This window comes from Ambystoma mexicanum, chromosome 4p (assembly GCF_040938575.1).
Source record: "Ambystoma mexicanum isolate Mex_15411 chromosome 4p, UKY_AmexF1_1, whole genome shotgun sequence".
Taxonomy (NCBI): domain Eukaryota; kingdom Metazoa; phylum Chordata; class Amphibia; order Caudata; family Ambystomatidae; genus Ambystoma; species Ambystoma mexicanum.
Window position 1 is genome coordinate 95,578,061 of NC_090927.1, and position 23,034 is coordinate 95,601,094.

The 23,034-nt window shown below is 45.4% G+C and overlaps 1 protein-coding gene across 1 annotated transcript in view; it reads right to left on the reverse strand.

Moving 5' to 3' along the window:
• Window positions 1-23,034, reverse strand: part of GPN1 (GPN-loop GTPase 1) — a 320,660-nt gene that overhangs the window by 237,524 nt on the left and 60,102 nt on the right. The window contains exon 4 of the mRNA XM_069605436.1: window positions 17,410-17,476. Within this exon, the coding sequence (XP_069461537.1) occupies window positions 17,410-17,476 (67 nt within the window). The remainder of the gene's footprint in view (window positions 1-17,409; window positions 17,477-23,034) is intronic.

Here is a 23,034-nt window from a genome sequence, read left to right on the forward strand (position 1 = left end):
CTTATACAATAAGAAATACTGTTTCAAAGAACCCACAGGGCAGGGAGGGAGCAGCAGTGGGAAATACATTAAAAAGTCATTAAAAACACAAAATATAAGTGCATTGGAGGGAAGAGGAAAGCAGGACGAACCTACTATGCCTTGTGAGTATTCAGAACGTGCAAGTGCACCAAGGAAGAAGGCAGGGGGTCAGTGCTGTGGAGTATGAGCTCATGCTGGCATTTAGCTTCAGCCAGTTAGAGGTCATCCACCCCCCTAGATCCTCAAGACATTTCCTCAGGCGAGCAGCTGTCTCAGCCCGAGTCAGGTTTAAACGGACCAGAATCTGGGTGCCATCCGCATAAGAATAGTAGCGGAACCCATGAGAATGGAGAAGGACCAGGAGGAGTCTAATATAAATAGTAAACAAAATAGGAGACATCGCCAAACCTTGAGGCACCCTACAAACAAGTGGGATGGGGTTTGAGCAAAAGGTGCGGGGGGGTGTGGGAGGGAAGAGAAGAGACTGACTGGTTTTCGGCTTTTTTAGCCGATCGTTCTCAGTCAAGAACTTGCCCAGATAGTCCGGCAGCAGATCGGCGGGAGACCAGAGTAGGGTGATCGACCGTGTCGAAAGCCGCCGACAGATCTAGCAGAAGTACGGCTTCGACACCACCCTGCCAACCAGACATGCCAGATCGTCAAGCACTGAATTTACAACAGATTCCGTGCCTCTCCCTGGCCAGCCATATTGGAACACATCAAAATAGCGGGAAGACTCGAGGAAATTGGACAGCAGGGGGAACCCAAGGTTAACTATTTATTAGTTAAGTGAGTGGCTAGAGATCCCAACAGTTCATCAAAAAAGATAACTAGGTGATAGGGTGGAAGTTGGCAGGGAGGGCAGGGTCCAACTTTTTAAAAGAATTTTATTTTAGAAGAGGGTTCACCAAAGCGTGCTTCAGGGAAGATGGGATACAACCTGAGCTAAAGATTGGGTTACTGAGTTACTAATAAAGCAACAGAAGATATGACTTGCATGGTAAAGGATCTAAAAGGGGAGGCCGACTAAGCAACGGGTGGCGGCAAAAACATCGATAGATGTAAAGGATGGAAGACTGGACCAGCTAAAAGGATGACAAGAGGCCTTCGAAGCAGATGAAGGGTCAGATGACTTGGGACCCAAGGCGAGAATTGTCTCGTGTACAACAGCAATTTTACCTAGAAAATACTTAAGATGGAGAATCACAGATCTTGTGTAGGGGAAACTGCATCAACACTAGCCGGATCAGAAAGTGAATGTACCATGCTAAATAATTCTTTAGGTTGGTAGAACAGATTGAACCTTATTAGAATGAAAGTCCTTTTTTCCTCAAAAATAGCTTTGTGGCAAGCAACAGAGGCTCACTTAAAAGCAGCTCTGGCAATGAGCAATACGCTAATCGCCATTTGCATTCCAACTGTCTGTGATGAAGCTGGAGCTTAGAAATATGTGCATTAAACCACAGCTCAGATGGACGGGCCGGCGCTTTGGAAATAGAAAGGGGGACAGAGAATCAGTAGTATGATGAACGGTGATAAGTCCTGCTTTAGCACAGTTGAGACAGGAGGCACTCTGCAGGTAAGACCTTTACTCAGGTTCAGGATAATAGGGCATGAGGGAAGATAAGTTACATAGAGGGAGAACATCCACCAGCCCCCCTTACTCTGTGCTAGGCTTGATTCAACTGACCCATCAGGAACCTAGGAAAGAACATTCCAGGCACTCACCAACATTCCATGCATACTGCATTCACTCAGGGATACCAAGATGCAACAAACGGCTTGTGACAGTCACCAAATCAGTGGTCTGGGTAGAAATACAGCGCTTGCTAATTTAAGCAGCGATTGCAGTAATGTCCACTGAACGCCATCTGCATTGAAGGGGACCTAGAGTGGTTAACACCTTCCTAATAGACTTAGTTTCAATTGAAAAAGGAAGGACTCCCTTTTCCAACGCGCACGTTTAAATGTACTATAGTTGAGGGCTAAGGAGAAACCCTCCGGGTAGCTGTAACAGGAGTAACAAAGCTGTAGGGCACAGCCGCAGAGATGCCAACCAGGCAAACGGTGTGATGCCATGTACAGAGGAGGACGGAAGCAAGACTGCAGTACCCGTCCTGTCTGGGAACCCCTGCAGGCGTTGCAAGATCTCGGTAGCAGCATACCACAGGGACTGCAGCCAGAGAGGCACTGTGGTGTTGGCGGCACGCCACAAAGATGAACAACGCCAGTGCTGACAAAACCCAGGGAAAGAAGAAGTGATTGGCGGGGATGCTGCTGAATGAGGAAAGCAGCAGAATAGCATCAGAGCAACGCCATCTGGACGACGCAGTCAGGTACACAGGCGGCACACTGGGTGCTGGGGGTTCCGGATAAGCTAGAAAGTCAAACGAAGTACAAGATAAAAGGGTCTGGGACCCGGGAAACTGTAGAAATAAAAGGTGGTACAATCGGCAGAGAACTAAAGCAAATATTCAAGGGACATTTCTGCAAGTCGGGGACCCGCACCCATACGAAAGGCAAGAGTCTAAAGTGATCAAGAATATAAGAGGGCCTGGGACCCCGTAAGACAAAGACAGCTTGTGAAAGGCCCATTGCCTGCAAGGTGAGTAAACCAAGAGCTTCAACATGCTGCAAGTCTGGCGCATGCACCCACATAAAAGTTTGTAAATAAATGGTTTGAAAATCCTGGAACTGGAAAAGAACTGTGAATCTGAGAATCCGGTTGTAGTATTTTTGGGAGATCTTTTTGCGTTTTCTGAGAAGAGACTGAAAAGACATGCATTCCTTTGAAGTCTAGGGGAAAGAAGCAACCCCTTATTGGAACATTATGTATTGAACGTTATTTTTGAATCCTTTCGGAAGCCTGACTGGCCGCCAACATTTATGTTGGCTTGATGAACACTATTGTCTTTAGAGTGAGAGCACCCTGGCACCATTTAGTTATTGTATAGAGTGAGGGACAGAAATAGGTTTTGGGGACGTGACTGGGACAGACTTACTTTCTTCACTAGTTCTTTTGAGGCAGGGAAGCCCCGCTTAGATTTAGGGAGAGAGGCATTTTTCCCCAACCTTTCTTGATCAATGAAAGGCTATACCCAAACACATGACACCCTTGTGTCCGAGCCTTACTCTTGGTACCTCACACAATTCCTTAAACCATCCATTACTGAACACAAAGAAAAGTTCTTAATACAGGGAAACCAACACTCAGCAGCCTCTTCCTATCTGATCTTTCAAGCTCAAAATTTCCCACCATGCCCACTACTCAAACGAGGAGCTTAAGTGATGGATTCTAACCCCAGATTGATGCTGCATCTGGAAGTGGTTTAATCCTACTGAAAACACTAAACAAGATCCTCCCCTTCTGAATGTTCCCTCAAAAGAAAGCACAGCAATCTGGACTACGCCAACACCATATATATGTGCCCCAAATGATCTACTAGAGAGAATGCAGAGGGCAAAACGCTGCTAATTTGGAGGGATGAACCTTCATCTGCTTGCTTGTTTGTTTTGTAAAAATTGTATTACAATTAAATCCAAAAAAAAAAAAACAACGCTGCAGCTAACTCTTACCATGCAGAGATCATTTAACCACTGCGTTGATATCACAGCATTCACGTCCAGTAGCCTGCTGAATTGCCTTTAACACATTATGCATTGCTTTTAACGCAGTACCTGGGACCAAGATTCACTTCCCTAGTGAAAACCTTAAATCATCAGCACATATCTACTTGACCACACCCATTTTCAATAAAATGAGAATGAGGGGGCTCTACATTCAACTCTTGCTCCCAGGCTCTGGAACTCCTTGCCGAGTTTCATTAAAGGCACAAGGAATTTAGCTCCTTCATAAAAGCGAGTACATGTTGGCTCTTTCCCTCAAACTGAAGGAAAATTGATAAGATAGTCTACAAATGCTCACTATATACCATTAGCCACTACAAAATCATATTTAACCCCAAACCACTGCTCACTGCTCACAGTCACTATTCTCCAAACATGAACCTCACGCTCACTCATTCAATATCTTTGCCAAGACCTGCCCTGGTGCTCACCGCAATATTAATCCACCTGCAGCTGAACTCTCAACGCCTGTGTAGGTTTTCAATCCTTCCACCGGATTCACATTAAAACTGGTTAACTCCACTTTACATCTTAGAGTGGCCATATAACCTTGTAGTTTTAGCACATGCAAATGTTTTTTAGTTTGGCACTTTCAATGCTGGAAATTTATAGGGGAATGATGATATTTTGTAATAATCTTTACATGTGCATAGCATACGCTGTTTATCCTCCACTTCAAAGCGGGTTCATTTTTTTTAATCCGAATAGAAGCAAAAATCAACATGTTCTATATGGGCTGTACCACGTTTAAGCCTTCTTGCGAGACACAACTGTCCCTATTCCTCTACTCTCAGCTTCCTAAAATATGTACATTTTACTCTACGTCAATGATTTCTTCATGTGCAGCACATACTTTTGGTATTCTGAAGTCTTTGGACAGCTAACCTAGATTTGGCTTTAACTGGGGGCGGGGAGGGGGAACATTGCCCACAAAATATTTAGGATTACCTGAGCATCCCTCCAGGACACAACTTCTCAGCCAAAGCACACATTGGTATTTTTTCTACATACTAATCTGTAGCGGTCCCTGGTGTGGGTCAGAATGCACCTCAACATGGAAAAGGTTTACGCATTTTGAGGCCACTATTTACATATGATCAATTTCAGATGAGATGAGCTGCACATTCATTGGCCAGTATTAAAATCTAAAAGGGATTTGTATTCATAGCCCATCAACTGCAGCTGTCTCCTTTTTGAACTGTTTTATGAATCGCGTTCTCCGTTTGAAGAGCTGTGAACGTAGGTCACTGACCAAACTAATGTCTAGTTTTTATAAACCAGCTCCTTTGATGGATCGAGGCTTTGTAATGGAATTTGAGGTTTCCGTCCGAGGTAGTGTTCCTGAGGATTATCATTTCAGAGTCGCCATTGCTTAAATGTGTAGAGATCTGTGACACTAGTATCTATAGCAGCGATCCCACATCTTCTTGAAGGTGGTTCTGGAGGATGAGTGTACTCCTCGAGCTTTAAGAGATGCACTGCTTCAGCTACTGATCCAGACTCTCACTTTTTCTATCAGGCGTTTCCTTATGGAACTTTAATTATGTGGTTTTGGTGTTATGTTCACAAGGTTAGCCCCCTTTAGCTTACATTTCTAAAATGTATGCACTGGTACAGTTTTAAATGGGTATTGCTCCATTTCAAGTATTTCATTACACTCTCTCACCCTGCGTGGGGAATGCATTTCAAATTATTTGGCGTGCAGAATACATTAAAACATTACTCAGGGCAGCAGGGCCTGGAAAAGCTATGAGTTTGCTTGGTCAGAGATCACCAGAAGAGTCTTCAATGCAAGTGAAGTGTGGCGGATCTACCTAGGAGAACAAAGAACTGCTTGAAAAGTGTGACATTAAAGTGGTAGAAAAAGAAAAACATCTAAAACAAGTGCAACAAGTCATGCGATATAGACTTGTGCGACAAAGGACCAGATGCACAAAGTAGAGTAACAATAAGATGGTCCAAAAACTGTTGGGCATTCCACCCAAATACAAGTACTGGCCAAGAATTCAATAGCACCCACAGTTAGGGAACCAGTGTGGAAGGAAGTTCAGTATGGGTATGAATTAGCACAGCCCTGTGCATGTATCAGAGCGCCGTAGACCTGAAAGAAAAGTAGTCACTCATCCAAGTGCCAATGTAATCTGGCAAGAACGGTTGCTGCAGGTAAACACATGTAGAAAAAAGGTGACTTGCAGAAGAGTTCTTTATGTGTTATGCACCAACGCCATGGAATATTGGTCATAAACATAAATCCTCTTTCATTGTCATTCCTACCCACCCAGTCAGACCTTCCTGCTCCCTCGCCCATTGCCCACAACCTTGGGATCCTACAATAGAGGAAAACTGCAGCTCATCAATACCACTGCCTCTGCTGCGCATATTAACCTGCTCAAAATTCTGAAAATAAGTTCATTTCTTACTCACCTCTCCTTGAAAATACTAATCACCACACTCATGCTCATCAAATTAGACTACTGCTCGTACCTTCTTCTTGACCTTCCTCTCTACACTTTCCACCCTCTAGAGGGATAATTCCTAGAATTCGCCAGCCGCGTGCGACAAAACCCATTTCAGCGCACAGCGTATTCATGGATTTCAACATCCATAACCAGGCGTAGCGACACTGCAGCAGCGCCAGTTACTCCCCCAGCCCCGCCCCGTGCCATGAACAGCGCACAAATCCAGTACATGGCGCAAAGGCCAGTGGACCAGCAAACAGCCCCCCCCCCCCGACCACGAAAAAGTGTGTAAAACTTCCCGTGCATGCCCCAAAATACACGTACCCCTCCCGCGGCAGCGAAAACGCGTGTAAAACTACCTGCGCAAACCCCTGTGAATACACGTACCCCGCTCGCGCCAGTTAAATAGCGTAGAAAAAGCACCCCCAGCTGTGGCGTGGAATGCATGTGGGGCATGCCCAGGGTGGATGGGGTGCCTGCGTGTATTTGGGGGGTGCGCTGGAAGAATCACACGCGAGAGGCCTTGTGCGAGCGGGGTACGTGTATGTCAGGGGTGCGCGGGGTGTTGCACACACGATAGGCCTTGTGCGAGCGGTGTACGTGTATACTTGGGGTGCGCAGAAGTTTTACATGCGATAGGCCTTGTGCAAGCGGGGTGTATACTGGGGTGCGCGGGAAGTTTTACATGTGCTCGGCCTTGGGCGAGCGGGGTACATGTATTCCGGTGATGCGCGGGGTGTAGCACACACGATAGACCTTGGCCGAGCGGGGTATGTGTATTCTGAGGGGTGCGCTGGGTGTTGCACATAAGCCTTGTGCGAGCGGGGTACGTGTATCTTTGGGGTGCGTGGGAAGTTGTACGCGCGATAGGCCTTGGGCGAGTGGGGTACGTGTATTCCTGGGGTGCCCAACGCGAATTGGCAGTGTGTGTCCTCCCAGGTGTGCCCTCTCCCCCTCCCCAGGCCCTGCAGGCAGCCCACAACACAGGGGACTATCCTGCACCCCTGGCCCTGCCCCGCAGGCAGCCCATCCACCCTGGCCATACCCCCCAGCCAGCCCACATGTCACCATGCACAAGTGAGCACCGACACATGTCCCCCTGCACCCCCACCCACCCAGCAGTGACAGGCACCTACCAGCAGGCCACGACTCATGCCCCCCCGCCCCAACACGTCATCACGATCCACAATCATGGGCCTTATGGCTACCTAAATCACACCCCACGCCACCCCAGTCAAAACACACAACCAAGTATTACATCCACCACACATTGAAATCCCCATCACATGATACATCCAAATTGGCAAGTATGCACGTACATTTCCGTCACACACACACAATGGGTGCAAGTGATTGAGAAGACACACATCGTGACATGCATGAAACCAAAGAGAGAATACCACACATTGAAGTATGAAATAAAAATGTATTAAACACAAAAACAAGGGAATGAAATGAAACACACAATAATGGAAATAATTAAGAAAAAGCTGCATGTCCAAAATATGAAATAAAAATGTGTGAAAGCATAATCCAAAACAATCCAAAAAGCACATGGGTCCAAAGTGTCTGTCCGTCAAAACAAATCCAAAGTGAAGAAATAAGACAAAACCATATATCCATGGAAAAAAAAAAGAAGTGAAATCCAGTGTTGAACTATATACAAAGTACTAATCCAGGGTCCATGAGCCCCACCATTAAAAGGAAACCTACAAAAAAAACCCTACCTAATGAACAACTATATAAAAAAAGGTAGGGCATTGTCCAAGCGGCCCAAAAGAAATAAAAACAGAAAGAAACCCAACACTAATTAACTACATACAATGGCAGCAGGAAAGTCCTACGGCTCACTCCGATGTCCCGGGCCAGGGCATCATCAAACTCCATGTCGATGTCCCGGAGGCGGGCCTCTCCCCTGTCCCAGAGGTCTCACCGGGATGCAGTCATGGCCTGTTCCAACTCCATGCGAGTTGCCTCCATGCACTCAGCCCGCCTGAATCCCCTGCGCATGGAAAACTCCGCCCTGACCATAGTGAGCCGTTCCTCTTCCGCCCGCCGCCGTTCTGCATCTAGCCGCTGGCCCAACCGCTGCCACACGGAAGACACTACCATTCCAGGGTCCTCCTGCCCTCCGGCCGATGCCTGCCCCTCTGATGTTGATGGCCCCAAGCCATCATCACTCCCACCTTCAGCCTGCTGCTGCCGTCCATGTGCCCTGCCCGATGATGCCGGCACATCCTCCATCTGCTGGTCTCCAGTTGGTGGGGTGTCCACCCCTGCTGGACCTCCGACTCCCGACTGTGGAAGGGATGTGATCTCCACCAAGCTGGCTGCGTTGGTCGGGCCAGGTCCACAGGGGGCCCTGGTGGAATCTGGGCCAGAAGACAGCAGGGAGAACGACTGGCGCATTGTCTGCACAGGAGGAGAGGGCCGCCAGAGTGGTCGACACATGTAGGAACCCTCTGACCAGGGCCCCTCCCAACTGGGCCACATTGCCACGCAGCTCTTCGTGATGGCATGCATGCTCTCCCCAGGAAGCACGCACGTCATCACGAATGTCACGGGTGCGCAATGCGACACCAATCAGGACAGACTCCATATGGTCACGGGTCTCCTCGTCTGCAGGTAGTGAAGTGCCAGATGACGTGGGCCTCCCCCCCCTACCTGCGGACGGGCCTGGGACGGGGCATCCCTGCTGGTGCAGTCACAGGGTCAGAGACAGTGACATGCACAGGCCCCTCCGCGGCAACCTGTGTTGCCTCCTGCCTCCTGGCCTGCACCACTTGCACCAGTGGTACCACGCCCACCAGGCCCCATGTGCGGATCAGTAGCGGCCTCCTCCTCCTCTGTGTACACCACCAACCAGGATGGCTCTGCACCGTCTTCCGCCACCGCAAGAACCTGTGGGAGGGGGGGCTCACCCGCCCCTTCCGCTGCAGCCGTAGTGGCAGACGCGGCACCAGTCCCCTCGCTCCCGGATGATAATTCCTGGGAGGGTGGCTGGACCTTGCGTCGCCGGCCGGTGGAGGCATCCCCGCCGCTTTGCTCCACAGCGCCGTCTCCGCCCTCTTATTCATTTGACGCTGTGTAGAGGGAGACATAGAACACAAGCATCGGGGTACTGTACAATAGTCCCATAGACAGGAAGCAATAGCACATGAGTGGCACTGTCAAACGTCACTTCCATCATGTCCCTCCACAACACATGGGTCAATGCAGGCAACACCTGCAGAAACAGGCACGGCACATGCAATCAACTTTTGAATCCATGTCCAAGGGCCTCTATTAACATACAATGTTGTCTTTAAACTCACATGCATCATGGGTCATACTGATCCCATGCACACACATCACCGGAGGCTCATGCATCTGGCCTCGTACACCACAGACACAGTGGATACAAGGATGACTAGACAGCATCAGTGAATCAACACATTGTCATGGACATGTGTCATGCATCCATGGCATGTCAAAGTCACACACACGCTGCTCAGACACACAGACATGTACACCATACATGTCCATGACAGCAGCACCCATCTCTCACACCCCATGTCCAAGAACAGAGACAGGCATGCATTCATGTGTGCATTCCGCATGCTGCTCCCCATGTTGCATTGTAACACATGCACCATCCATGTGGTTCACGCATGACTGGTCTCACATGCAGCACCATGATGTCCCTGCACACACACATCCATCCATACATGGCCTATGTCACACATACAGGCAAGTAGTTGACTACCAGCACACTGCTACATGCCCTGTTTCACACAGCAATGCATGGCCACTTACCGCTCAACTCCTGACGGGTCTGCCTCTGAAGGATCTGGACGTGGAGCGCTGGGCTTATGCGTTCCAGGACCCTCATCTGGATGTTGGTCAGGCTGAACCGAGACCCCTCTGCATCCTCTGCCTTCAAGAGGCGCCGGGCCTTGTTGAGGGTCCTGGACCTGAAGTCCTCCCAGCACTTCCGGACGCGTTTGATGTCGCGTGGTGCCACCCCTCCGCATTGATGGCACCCACTACGTCCTCCCAGATCCTCTCCCGTCCTTCCTTTTCAGCACGCAGTGGTGTGAAGAGGGCATCATAATTCCTCAGAACTTGCTCTACCAGGATACTGAAGCTGGTAGCCCTCTGCCTCTCTGGCTGGGGGGGCAGCCAGTGGTCTCCGATGGTGTTTGCCCCGACATGGCGACCCCCGAGGCAGGTGTGGGTGGGCAACTGGGTCCTGGGGCTGGGCTATGGAGCGATGGTATACCAGTCGGGAGTCTTCTGTTCCAGCAGTTCTTGCATCTGGCACCCATGTAACCCGGCAGTTTCATCGACTGCCACGGGCCCAAGGGTAGTAGGCTGAAACACGTGTATGGGGTCGCTGATGGTACTCTTGTTCAGAGAGGAATTGCTTTGTACCCACACGTTAGTTTGGCCCCCTGATGGTTCATACACTGTCAATGCAGTAAGGCAGGCGCATGTGGGCGCGCGGGACCTGGAAGACCAATGCGTCAAGAATCACACATGATACAATGGTCCCTGGGTGAGCTGCTACACGCGTATAGCGAGGTGCAACTTCAGTACAAGTTGTGTTCTGGCAGCCGTGGATTTAAATAGGTCGTGCACGTGGCAATTTGCACATGCAAATGATATGCACTACTCACGAGTCTGTGCCTCGATGGGTGTCCCCATGCGCTGTATCAGTTTCTGGCTAGGTACGCTACTGCCCTAATAACTCTTCTTCAATGGAGCGGGGGGGTACTCAAAGATATGTTTGATGGCCCCTGCGCGGGGACGCTTCCGCCTGCCTTCGTGTGGCGGACATGTTGACGCCTATGCGCGTCTTTCAGCTTGCTGCGCGGGTTTCCCGTATTCAATTCCATGAATACGTGTTGTTCGCGTGCGTATGGGCGTTCTGTGTATTTCCCTGTAGTACTTCCCCAGTTACACCTTTTTCACGCATTGTTCCCCATTCCGCGTGTTACGCCCCATGTACCGCCCCCTTTTTGGTGTGTGCGCCGACATTGTGCGCTTTCCCTGTGCGCGTCGCGCACGGCGTTCGGGATGTTGCAATGACGTGTGCGCCACGCATGGGTTTGGCGCACATCCCGAGGGAAACACACGCAGGGACTTCCATGAATCGTAGGCATGCGCCTGTTTTTTTCATGCTTGTGCCAGCTTGCAGCAAGATTTTCGGCGCACGTTTGTTCCATGAATCGGCCCCTAAGTCATCAACTCCACACGCTCTACAGCCTACACAGAACATCTGCCACTTCTACCCAACACCATGCCGGTTCTCTCTCCCTGAATTACCACTTCCTTTTCCAAGTTCCTTCTCCAGGTACACAAATTAATGGTATTGCTCCTCAGAAGCTGTCCAACAGCATTTCCACCTACTCCCCACATTGCTCCCTCCGCCCATCCTCTTTACCCAATTTATCTGTCCAATGCGACCCTCCCCGTGCCTCCTCTCACATCCACTGTTCCTCCCTATTCCACTTGAACCCACTGCCCATCACAAAGTCAGCCCATGGATCTCTTCAGTTTGTAAGGCAAAACCTCCAGACAATAAAAACACTCCTCTAATGGAAAAAGGCTCAGTGCACCGCTTTGCAAGGAGAACAAGATTTTGTATATAATAAAGGAAAAAGGTATCAGAGGCCCCCAAACTGACACAGAGCTCTGCTAGTTCAAAGAAGGTAACATGACTTAAGGAAAATGGATCATCACTCGTGATGTAACCCGATTGGCCCCACCCTGATCTACCCCTACCCTCTAACAGGTGGTCCCCCTATCCAGTCACCTTGGTTCCCAGCTACTGGATTAGCAAGTTAGCTAGCATATTGCCCGCCCGATCGGCCTAGTCACATGGTTTGCACCTGGGCATTAGCATGAGCTCAGTGGACAACTCGGAGGTCAAATTGACCCTTTGAAATAATAGTATGCTCCCCTTGACACCAGACACGCTGTAAGCGATATTCAATCAACACTACAGCCAAGTCAATGCCTAGTCTGGGATGCTGAGGAAAACCCTTATTAATGTATTTTTATGTCTAGTTCAGTACTCTGGATGACCACCCTTGTATAACACCCCCCTCTTAGAATCCCCCTGACCCCACTGAGCCAAGAAGTAGGTTTGTTTTGCAAATTAAAAGGTTTGAGAATTTAAACAATATATATATCACACTTCATAATAAATTAATATCTGATAGTACACTTAGACATATGATGTTGATCAACAATGGGTAATCTGGCACTAGCACACTTCTTTACAATCAATGAGGAGTTAGTATAGGATGGATAAAGTAGCAAAAATACTTTTATGATTTCAAGGGAAAAGCAATGAGGAATAAAATGCAGCACAGAAATACTTGATATGATTTTAGCAAAAGATAAGATAATCACTTTTTCTCTGGCCATTCACCCCCCTCCCCTATGCAATGGAAGAAATGGAAGGAGATGAAAAGAGGAGCACACAGTTCTCAGGAATGTAATCAAATACAATACGAAATTCAGTTCCCCCCCCAGCAAGCTTAGAGGAAACAGGTAGGAGTTTGAAACACAGGCCCAAAATGCTTTTAAATGTGATGGCAATGGATCGGAAAAAGTGCCAACTGATTTTAATTCCCTCTAAAGATTCAGGGTGCGTGGGAGATGCGTGTTGGTATTAGTTCAGGCTCACTTTAGCAATGCTCTATGAGTTATTACCAAGTTGCAAATGGATTTTAACAAAAGAAAGAATGGAGCTGCCATTTTGACAAGTGGAGAAATTGAGCCAAAATCGCAAATCGCGCTAAATTCGCGAGTGCGTGAGTCGTGATTGCGGCAAAAGTATAAGATTCTAAACTTTCAGAGGAAACTTAAACCAGGTTCCTAGCACAAACGGTTCCCTAGATACGGACGATTTAATAAAAGGTAGATTTTCGGATTTAAAGTAAAACTCAAAATGACAGGTGACAGCTTGCAGCTTCAGAATTGACAGGTGACAGTTGTGCAGCTTTACAAAATGACAGATGACACGATTTCTAGGAGGCTGTTCTACTTAGGTTAAAATAGTTTGGATTAGATTATTTTAACTAAGAGATTGGTTCTGCACAGTTCTGCTAGGTACTCACAATTTAAATCTGAAATAGGCCTCGCCACGTATCTGGTCAGGTTTTGGACTGGACTCCGGTTCTGGTCTCGGCACTTCACAGTGATCTGGGTCAGCTCTCTGGTTCTGCTCACAGCGGTGTGGGTCACTCTGGATCTCTGGTCTGGTCTCTGGCAATTGTTCTTGGCAAAAGAATTCAAACCGCTCGCCCGGCTGTGGAATAGTTTGCAAATGATTTTAAGATTGCTGAGGCCTGCTGAGAAGAGTTCTCAGTTTGTGGGTTTAGGCCCTTGCTTTAAGTTCTGAAGTAAAGTTCTGGTCTTTGGAGATTGATGGATTTGAAGTCTGGATCTCTGGATGTGAAGTCGTCAGTCAGCATGCTCCGCAGCAAATGGAATTGAATCCTCTACCTGTCCCAGCAGTCTCTTTTTATGTGTTTTGAAAAGGAGTGTGTGCCTGGGCCTAGCTAAGCCTGCCCCTCTCACTTATAATTGGCCAATTCCTCCTCTCTCCCTTGATTGGGGGAAGGAAATGTGAGTCAGAGTGATGCTGTAGGCTTTATGGTCAGAGGAACCTCCCCTTGTCAGATTGCACACAAATCTATATTTGATTCAAATACATTTTTCCCAGATATACAATTTGTTGAAATTACATGTGCACATTATATATTCCGTATGGTCCATGCTTGTCCGCCTCTGATCTTCCTGGGGGCTTGCATTCAAACATTTTGCGCTTTTTAACTGGTTTTGCAATATCGGACATTTACCCAAAATTACACACATGTGCGCAAGGAGTATGGACATTAATTGATGAAGTGTCAGATTTTTAGCATGCAGACATTTGGAGTGAGACCCTATTTTCCGCTAGCAACCCCCCAGAATACACTACAGGGTCCTAACGCCTCTCAAAATGTTCACAGAAAAATCACAAAAATAATGATATTACTTATATAATTCTGACAAGTCCGCACTATGAGTTATCTATCTTTTTAAAATTATGCCCTGGTCAAAAAGGGGTGTGGCTTCCCACATCACAGGGTGGAATAACTGGTTTATCCACTTCCCCCAAGCTCAGCTGCTAGCAGAGGCACTGCCCCTCCCAGTTTCCCCTAAGAGGAAGACACTTTACGACGCCCCCAATATAACATTTGCCTGAGTCAAGGGAGTTGCATTGTTCTGTTCCTTCCAGTTCTCAGGTGCTCCACCCCTAATTTAATCAGAGAGGTGACAACTCCTTTTGGCAAGGGGCAGCAGGATGCAGCTAGGCCTGGGAAGAGTGGCTGAACAGGTTTCTCTTGTCGGGGGTAGTTGTCAGGCAGAATCCAGTTTCACTAAGCCAGGTTTCAGCTAAATGTCACTTTTTGTTCCCAGTTTTCTACATTCAAATCAAACTGACAATTTGTACCTATACATTAAATAATTACTTCCTTCAAGTCATTTCAGAATATGATTTTACATTCTTCCACCTCTTAGCAAGTCTTTCCTTGGTCTGGTTTTGTTTCATTTGTGCAGTTTTACACAAAAGTCTGGTGGTTTTAAAACGCCGGCTTTCTGATAGTGGTGAGTACTGGTAATGCAACCATTTTTGGGATTAAGAAAATTAATTCCCCACAGTTCCAAGTTGCTTTTTTGGCAATCAGCATTGCCATTACCAATGGTTTCAGGCTACTGTGTGTGTAGCCCAATGGTGGTTTTAGGCAGTGCCCTCCTGTGCTCACAACATAGGCAAAAATGGGTGGCAGCCTATTCTTCATGTTTTCCCTGTGCACTCTCTGGGGAGTTCTGGCCATCATGATGTTTTCCATGCCAGTACTGCACAGTAGTATGGTCGGGCTTGTATGCATGGGTAAAAACATCCCACAACGCAGGCGCCCCAGCCATGCCTCCCCAGCTCTGGACTATATTGGTTGGCATCAACTCTTGCTCTTCGTATCACAAATCACAGAATGTTCTGCCCCTCACTCCTCCCTTATCAGTTGCCCACCCACAGTGCACCACCTTGCTTTCTCAAAGACCACATTAATCAGCCCAATTCTGATGAATTAATGGATTCTATTGGCTCCCTCCATACCCGACCCCACCACTACCTCCAGTGCTACATAATATGTATTTGTACCATTTGAAGCACTTACTCCACCCCAGGTGAATCTTACCTTTGTAACTCACGTGTATCTTGCCATTTTAATTTTGTTTGGTCTTATCTCTATTTGATGTCCCACTTTGTTCATACCCTTAAACTGGCTCACCACTTCTCATTGTTGTGCAATAGTACAGGCATCCTTTAGAGGAATGCATCTGCCATATTCTGATCGAAATGGACATCCCCCTTATTCAAATAAAAAAAAAAGGGAAGGTCCTAGGTGGAAGCAACCCTGTACATGAAGGTCCTAGGTGGAAGCAACCCTGTACATTAGGGAGTAGTTACAATGGACCAGGTGGAATGAGACAGTGCTCCAACCACAGAATGCCACTTGTAACTGTAAAGGGTCAAAATTCTGGACCTACTACAGAATTCCTGAAAGGCAGCAGAAATTGGTTTGGGATGAGTAATGTGTAGTGAAGCCTAGTTCTTATTTAAGTCATTCATTGTAATACTATATGATGGGCAGGGTAATTCAGGGGCCAGGATTTGTTGAACAGTCGCAAGGCTATGATAAAAAAAATGAAATCTGTGCTCTACCAACAACTAGCGGTACTACCCAGCGTTGCCCGGGTCTGTAACGCACATGCCCACTGCTATAGCCTTGTATATGTTTTGTGTCCTAACTTCCTATTTTTGGAGGAAAATAAAATTATTTAAAAAAAGAAATTGTAAAATCGTCACTCTCCCGAAAAATCGCCCATACTGATAGCACAGGGCAGACCACGCACTGTGCAGGGCGAATGGGTGGGGTTGGTGAAATTTCACTATCTATAGTACACCCCAAACTGGTATGGCAACCTTGGGCCAAAATATTAGCATACCAACTCAACTGTTAAGGGGCTGGAGTCAATCGCGAACACACAAACACACTTTCACAAATACATACATTATTTATATAGCTAGATTAGCAAAAAGTATCAGCACGGGTTCTACAGACATAACACCACTCATCAATTGTTGAAAATGAATGATTCTGTAGGTCACTGTTCCGAGTCGCTTACTGCTTGGTGTGCATTGCACTCTGAAGTAAACTGCACTGAGAATGGGTGCGTGTGACTGGCCGATGCCCAGAGCAGACATGGAGGCGAGAGTTGGCATGCTGCAGTATACTGGTACCTTCTGTTCGCTCTCCCCACCTGTCGCCTCACCCAGGCGTGGTGTGTTGTGTTGTGGTACAAATATCTCGGAAACCATCCGTCCTAGGGTCTTGAAATGAGGTGTTTTGTTCCTTGCATCAAGACGCTTAAAATGAGCTTTAGCTCGTCCTTCTACGACTCCATTGATGTTTCGCCAATTTCAGGAAACCGTCTCATGTGTGAAGGGGCTGAAAACCCAGGGAGTGGGATGTCCAAATGTCATATAGCCAGCAATGTCCAGAGGGTACCAACAAGTAAATATGCACATTTGGTGCACATTGTTAGAACAGTGTGGAATTGTATAAGGTGTGGAATTGTATAAGGAACAAACTAGCACATTTTCTGCTGTAATTTGTTTTGTAGAGGCCTTTTTAAAAATGTGCAAGATATAACACCCGAACCTCCCACTCACATTTACATATAAACATATATATAAATGATGCATGTCGAGCAAAGGTGCAAGTTTAAAACAGGTGCCTACAAATGGGTGGTGATATTACACCTAAAACATCACCAGCAAATTAACAAAGGAGCATCAGACCAGGGGAATCCTGAAATAAAACTTTTAAATGCATTACAAGCAAAGAAACAAATTAAGTTCTCTTCCCACCAACGACTGGTCAGTTTGCCATACAGAGGATCTCAAATAAGTTATATGCAGCAACACTGGGCACAAACCAGAAAAGTACACATTGGATGAATATATTGCTGTATATAATCCACCCGGGCTTACATGGCTCTCTGCATATTTGATTTAACAGAAGTAATTTGCATCAAGAACAGCATTCATTTAACATGCCATTCTAAATTTCCAATGCAACATCTATCACACCCATGGAATCACAATCAGGTGTCTTCTGTGGATGATTTCACAACAGTTAAACCAACAAGACTGAAAAGAACACCATAAAAAATGATAAAATGCACAGAAACTCACCTGATCAAATCTGGTGGCAAAGAGATTCAGGGAGGTCACTATTCCCCCATTAGGACCCAGTCCATACCTGTGAGCAAAGTTGAGGAAAAGTGCTACTCTTCAGTATTAAGAAGCTATGACATCAAACCCTGCAAGCAACACTTAAACAATTGTGTTTCACCCCACCTGCATGGCTTCCTAACCTTTGCATTAATGCATTCAGAGAAAGGAAGCTCCTAAGGAATTTGCAATGACTAGATCCTATTCCAGGAGATTATAAAAAGGGAAATGTAAAGACTAACAAAAACTTGAACTAAACATTTAGAGGGAATCTCAATAATAAACGTTTAATAGCGATGGAGAATGTACCTTCTATGTTCCCAGCTTGCACCACAGCAAGGACAAACAGAGGAAAATGTGAACTCGAAAACCTTAAGGCTGGATGAGAACAATTTTGGGCATGTCTCAGCTGGCTAAAACAGGTAAAGACAGACCACGTAATAGACAAAGGAGGAGGGAGAGGCACACAGAAAGAACAATGCACACAGACACAAAGGAAGAGTGGTTGGGGGATTCGTCTACATCCCTATGGTGGAGGATGCAAAACCATCTAACCCAAGGGAGGGGTTCTGGATGCTTTATTCGACCGGTTGTACTCCTGTTTTCGCAGTGAGTCTTAATCACCCTAGATACTCGGCGTGGTAATGTCTCAGTGTTTGCTCGTCTGAATCGAACGTGGAATACAGTTACTTCCTATTCCTTAGCGAAGAACGAGTGAAATTCTCGACTCGCAAGGCTTCAACATTCCAACATCCAGCGGATGCTTACCTCACTTTGGGAGACGCTGCAGTATCAGTCCGCTTAAAGTCTCCCGGGCGGTCGGTAATGTGAGCAGTGGATCCCACGTTACTATTTCCTGCTACTAACCATCGTTATCTTCCGGCCATTACTCCTGTGTTCCTCATGTACTGATACACCTCAGGATTCAGGGGTTTATTTTGCTTTCATACAACAATAGTGAATCTAACTATTTTCACCCATTAATCAAGGGCATTGGACTATTTATCAGCGCAGAGGGAGGATCATTCTATTGGAACCCAGCATTATCTTCTTGTTTTCTGCTGTGCACCGAATGGACGCTATCCAGGGTGCACCAATCTGGCTCTAGAGAGACTCTCGTTCCATGCGGGATTAGCTTACCTACTAACTCCCCTTTTTCCTTGGTCATTCTTTACCATTGTGGATTTCTTTGCTACTCTACGCTGGACTCATCTGCTTTAACTTAAGACTCTCCAAAAGGTTAGTGGTAATCTTGGACTAGGTGATATAGGGATACCATTTCATCAAGGAAGATATTGCTTATTGTTTTTTCTTACACAGCTTGGAGAGTATTCATTTCAGTGACCTTTCCATTGATTCCTCGCTCTGGTTGTAAATTCACATCAACCAGAGGGATTCATCAATTGGAAGGTCTTAACCCAGTTAGACCGTCTCCATCTGAATAAGTCATTGAACTTGCTGATAGGAAGGGATCACCTCCACAAGGTTATCTGGTCATCAACAACCTGTATCCTTTTTTATGGTCCAGGCGAGTCTGGCTAACCTGATTCAGTATTCAGATCATGAGACTACTAGACACAAAATGTTTGTATACTTTGGAGTCCAAATTCTAAGAACACAGTAAATGCTGTTATTTTACATTGTATTCCTGCTCAGGGACTTTTTTAGGGCTACACCTTGTATATCAATGTAGAGGGCATATGGGATCTCTGACTAGCGACATCAGGTGGCATCTTTCTGAAGATTCCTTCCACCTGTCAGTGCGGATTGCTTGGCCTTCCTTCTCATGAACATAAAAGCAAAGAATATATTGTGTGTCCCATATAATAAGGTGCCAATTGCTGGAGTTAAAAAAAAATGCAAACTCCCATCCTGATGCTATCATATCCATTGTATGTAAAATGTAACACATTGTTATAATTTTGCAACAAAAACACGCAGGCCTAGGGTATTGTTTGCTGGGTTTGTTCAACTATTAAAATTGGAGTAGTCATGATTTAAGAGGCTTCTTCAATTAAAAGGTGCATTGCTCCACTTTGCACGTTTACTTAGCCACTGTCATGTTCCATTGCCATCTTGTGTCAAACAATGTCAATTACCAAATCAACAAGCATTGGCAATGCCAACTGTTTGGGCGTTTGTGTTGCCATTGAAAAGACACGTGCCAGGCACAGCCCTAGTGGTAGTAACTGCCCATTGATAGCAGCAGGTGCAAAATGGTGCGAGTACATGGGCATCTAATAACAGTAGTTGGCAAAAGCCCAATACATACACAAGCCAAAACTGTTAGCTTAGCCAATGCTTGTTTTAGTAGAACTTCAGTGAAGTAAAGCCAGAGTGCTTATACATCGAGAGACTGAAGGTAGACCTAGAAAGACATTTTTATTGCAACACTAGTGGGTTTACATGTGCAATTAAGTTATTAACTCTAAGAAGATTGGCAATCAATGGGTGGGCACATAACCAAACACCTACAGAGTGCAAGTCCCTCCTCATATGCCATTCCCCCATCTGTACTCTAATGCAATCATTTTGCTTATAGACCAAACAAATGAAATGACAGTAACCGTACGTTTTCAAGCACACTCAATAGTTTTGACATTCAGAAATACCAGTTTTAACCACACAGTCGCATCAAAGGCACATTTCTGGAATTTGGTTGCTGTTGAAATCCAAAGAACGTCATTAAGCGAAAAAGAGCAAAATAAATTCTAAAGTGAATTGCAATCAATTTTAACAATCTCAAGGGGCCACCCTCGACGTATATTGTTCTACAAGTGTCAGCCTATTTATCTTACTGCCACAACAAGAAGATGCAAAACAGTCTGCTGCAATAGAAAAGTAATCTTTTGCAAACTTTCGGGGGAAAAGGCGATCATGTCATCCGCCGTCATTCTAGATCATTAGGTCTTAAGTGAAGATCGGCCTCTGAAAAATGGCAGACTGAAATCTCACAAATATCAGTACTTTTTACATTCTCACAATTTAAATCAGCTAAAGTCAACTGGGCTAGAGACCGATCTGATTTACATTTTAAAACAAGCGTCCTCATCACATGACTTGCGTGTAACGTAATCCAGCATAATTCCTACATGCGCTCTGAGTTCGCAGTAGTAAGCTGCAGTGCCATCCATAGATGGAGACTAGCAACCATCTTAGAGCAGTGAATTCTTCCTGCCTTATAAGTAGACCTACGCGGAACCAACTATTTGGAAATGATTTAAAGATTTTAAAATTCATTTTAGATAAATATCTACTTATTAAAATATGTAATGGATTTCTTTTTTACAACTAAATCAAAATGTTGCTGAACAAAAAAAAAGTGACATTTTATAAGTTACTTTTACAAAAATGTAACATTCTAAGTTTGGATGTGATATACCAACATAAAACTGTAAACAACTTTATTTAAAGATGGCAGTTCAGTAGGAAAAGAATTGGCTGACAAATTCATGTACGGTAAATAGTGCAACAAGGGGTGTGGTTTGAGGGAAGATGGGAGGAAAATCATATAGATTTTACTTAAAGATGGGCTTTTAGGGTGGGATACAGAGCCAAACACCACCAATCCATCCTCACAGGTCATCTGCATTGAAAAGCATTAGAGACTCATTCAAAGCCCCCATTTCAAGCTCTTATGTTAAAGCATTTAGTTTCGGCTTAAAAGGTAGTGCTTTCAGCGACACCTAATAGCACAAACTAAAAATTGCATGTTTTAAGGCTTTATAAAGGTTTCTAATTATTGCTCATTTAATATAACCAAAATCTAGTTTATTTTGAACAAGATACCAGCCACTTGCAACTAACCTTTTAGTCAAGTTTATTTTATTGACTTTTTATAATGTGGTTAATACCAGAGTTCGTTGTCGAAGCACGGATCATAACCTCTGTTGCTCTGCGTGGTCTTTGTTCCAAGACGAGCATGTTACCCCTGCGCTATCCTCGGTTCACTAGTTTGAGGCCTGCTTCACAATACTTGACTGACCCTAATCTTAAAACAATACTGAGAGGTGGGAGGAGAGCATACAGCATTTGGTTCTGTACAAAACATTATAGATGTGAGATTGACGATGTTAACCAGCAATGCCAAGACATTGCGGCTAAAAAGAATTTAGCAAAAATATTTGTAAACAATCGATAACAGAGGAATAGTGAATTTGGGGAATTTCGATTCCTGCATTTAAAATATTTCTAAACGCTTTCTGCTGGTGAACGACATTACTACCACTTTTGAAAATATTACTTGCAATTGGGTAATCTTGTAAGTACAATTTGAATACAAAATAAAAGATGTCCCCGTGTGCTTGAGAATACATTTTAAAAGTTACAATTACCAGTAAAAAACAAAGTCAGGTTTATTTACAGCTCACGGTTTTGAATAGGCCCAGTAACATTTTCTTTTCTAGTGAACACATTTTATTAACACTACATTGCATTAGCACCAAAGTCTTGGCTTTGTTGCTTCACAACAAATCACTTTCCTTTGACAGGAAAAGGGGATTGAGGGCGATAGACCAGTATAGCAAGACAAGACCTTCACGGTATAAAAACAGTCATACCGGTATAACACAATACCAAGGGAGCTATGGAGTAGAGATAAAAAAACGCAGTCTTGACAAAAGTGAAGCATTTTACAGGACCATGTTCAGGACATGAAAAGCCACACATTAATAGACACAAACATTCACCTTAGATCTTGTACACACAGAAATTATAGCACACATGTACACCCACTACCAACAATGCCAAAACAAGCCAAGCGTGAACATTAAATTAGTCTTGCACTATGAGACCCATAATAGGTCTCATCAGTCTCCTAGAAATTCAATACAAAAATAAATCAGCAGTGGCAAACAGTAACCTAGTACGTTTGTACGTTTTGGTAGGCAGTGTGCAATGCAAGGATTTAAAAAATAAGTCACTTTAAAGAGTTCCCCATAGGAACAGATGGGACAAATCCAAAAGGCACAGCTGTGGTTATGGGGAAAAGAACGGCAAGTCCGTTACACCACAGAGTTGCAGAGAAGGCAGCAACAAACTCACAGGAAAGCAGAGGAGAACTTCTTGAAGGGTTCCAGTTCTAGGTTTAAGTCAGAAACCCCAGGAAAGAAGAAAGCAAAGCAGGATTCTGGCCACTTTAAGCCAATGGAAAACTGTGTTAGAGGGAAACTTGCAGAAACCCACTACCATGAACCCAGGTGACCCCTTCAGTCAATCCAAAGAATAGCCTACCAGCCCAGGCATAAGTACTCCCAGTGCCAGTCTGAGAACTTGGCATAGGAACGGCCCAGTAAGGAATCCAGTAAGTACAATCTTATTCCCTGGTTGTGTTATTGTACCTGCAACACTACTCCTACTCTACATGTGAGGATACCAATGATCCTTCACGCGTCAACATTCTCTGATTGCCTCACATACCATGCCAGAACACAAATAATCATTGGAAGTGACATTTTATAGGCTCCTTTTGCTCGCATTTGGGGTGGCATGCGATTCCAAGTAGATACCAGCACTAGTCTCTGTGGATTGTAAGTAATATTTGCCTCCTGGAGCTTATGATACTACTTAGATTCACATTCTTTGCAT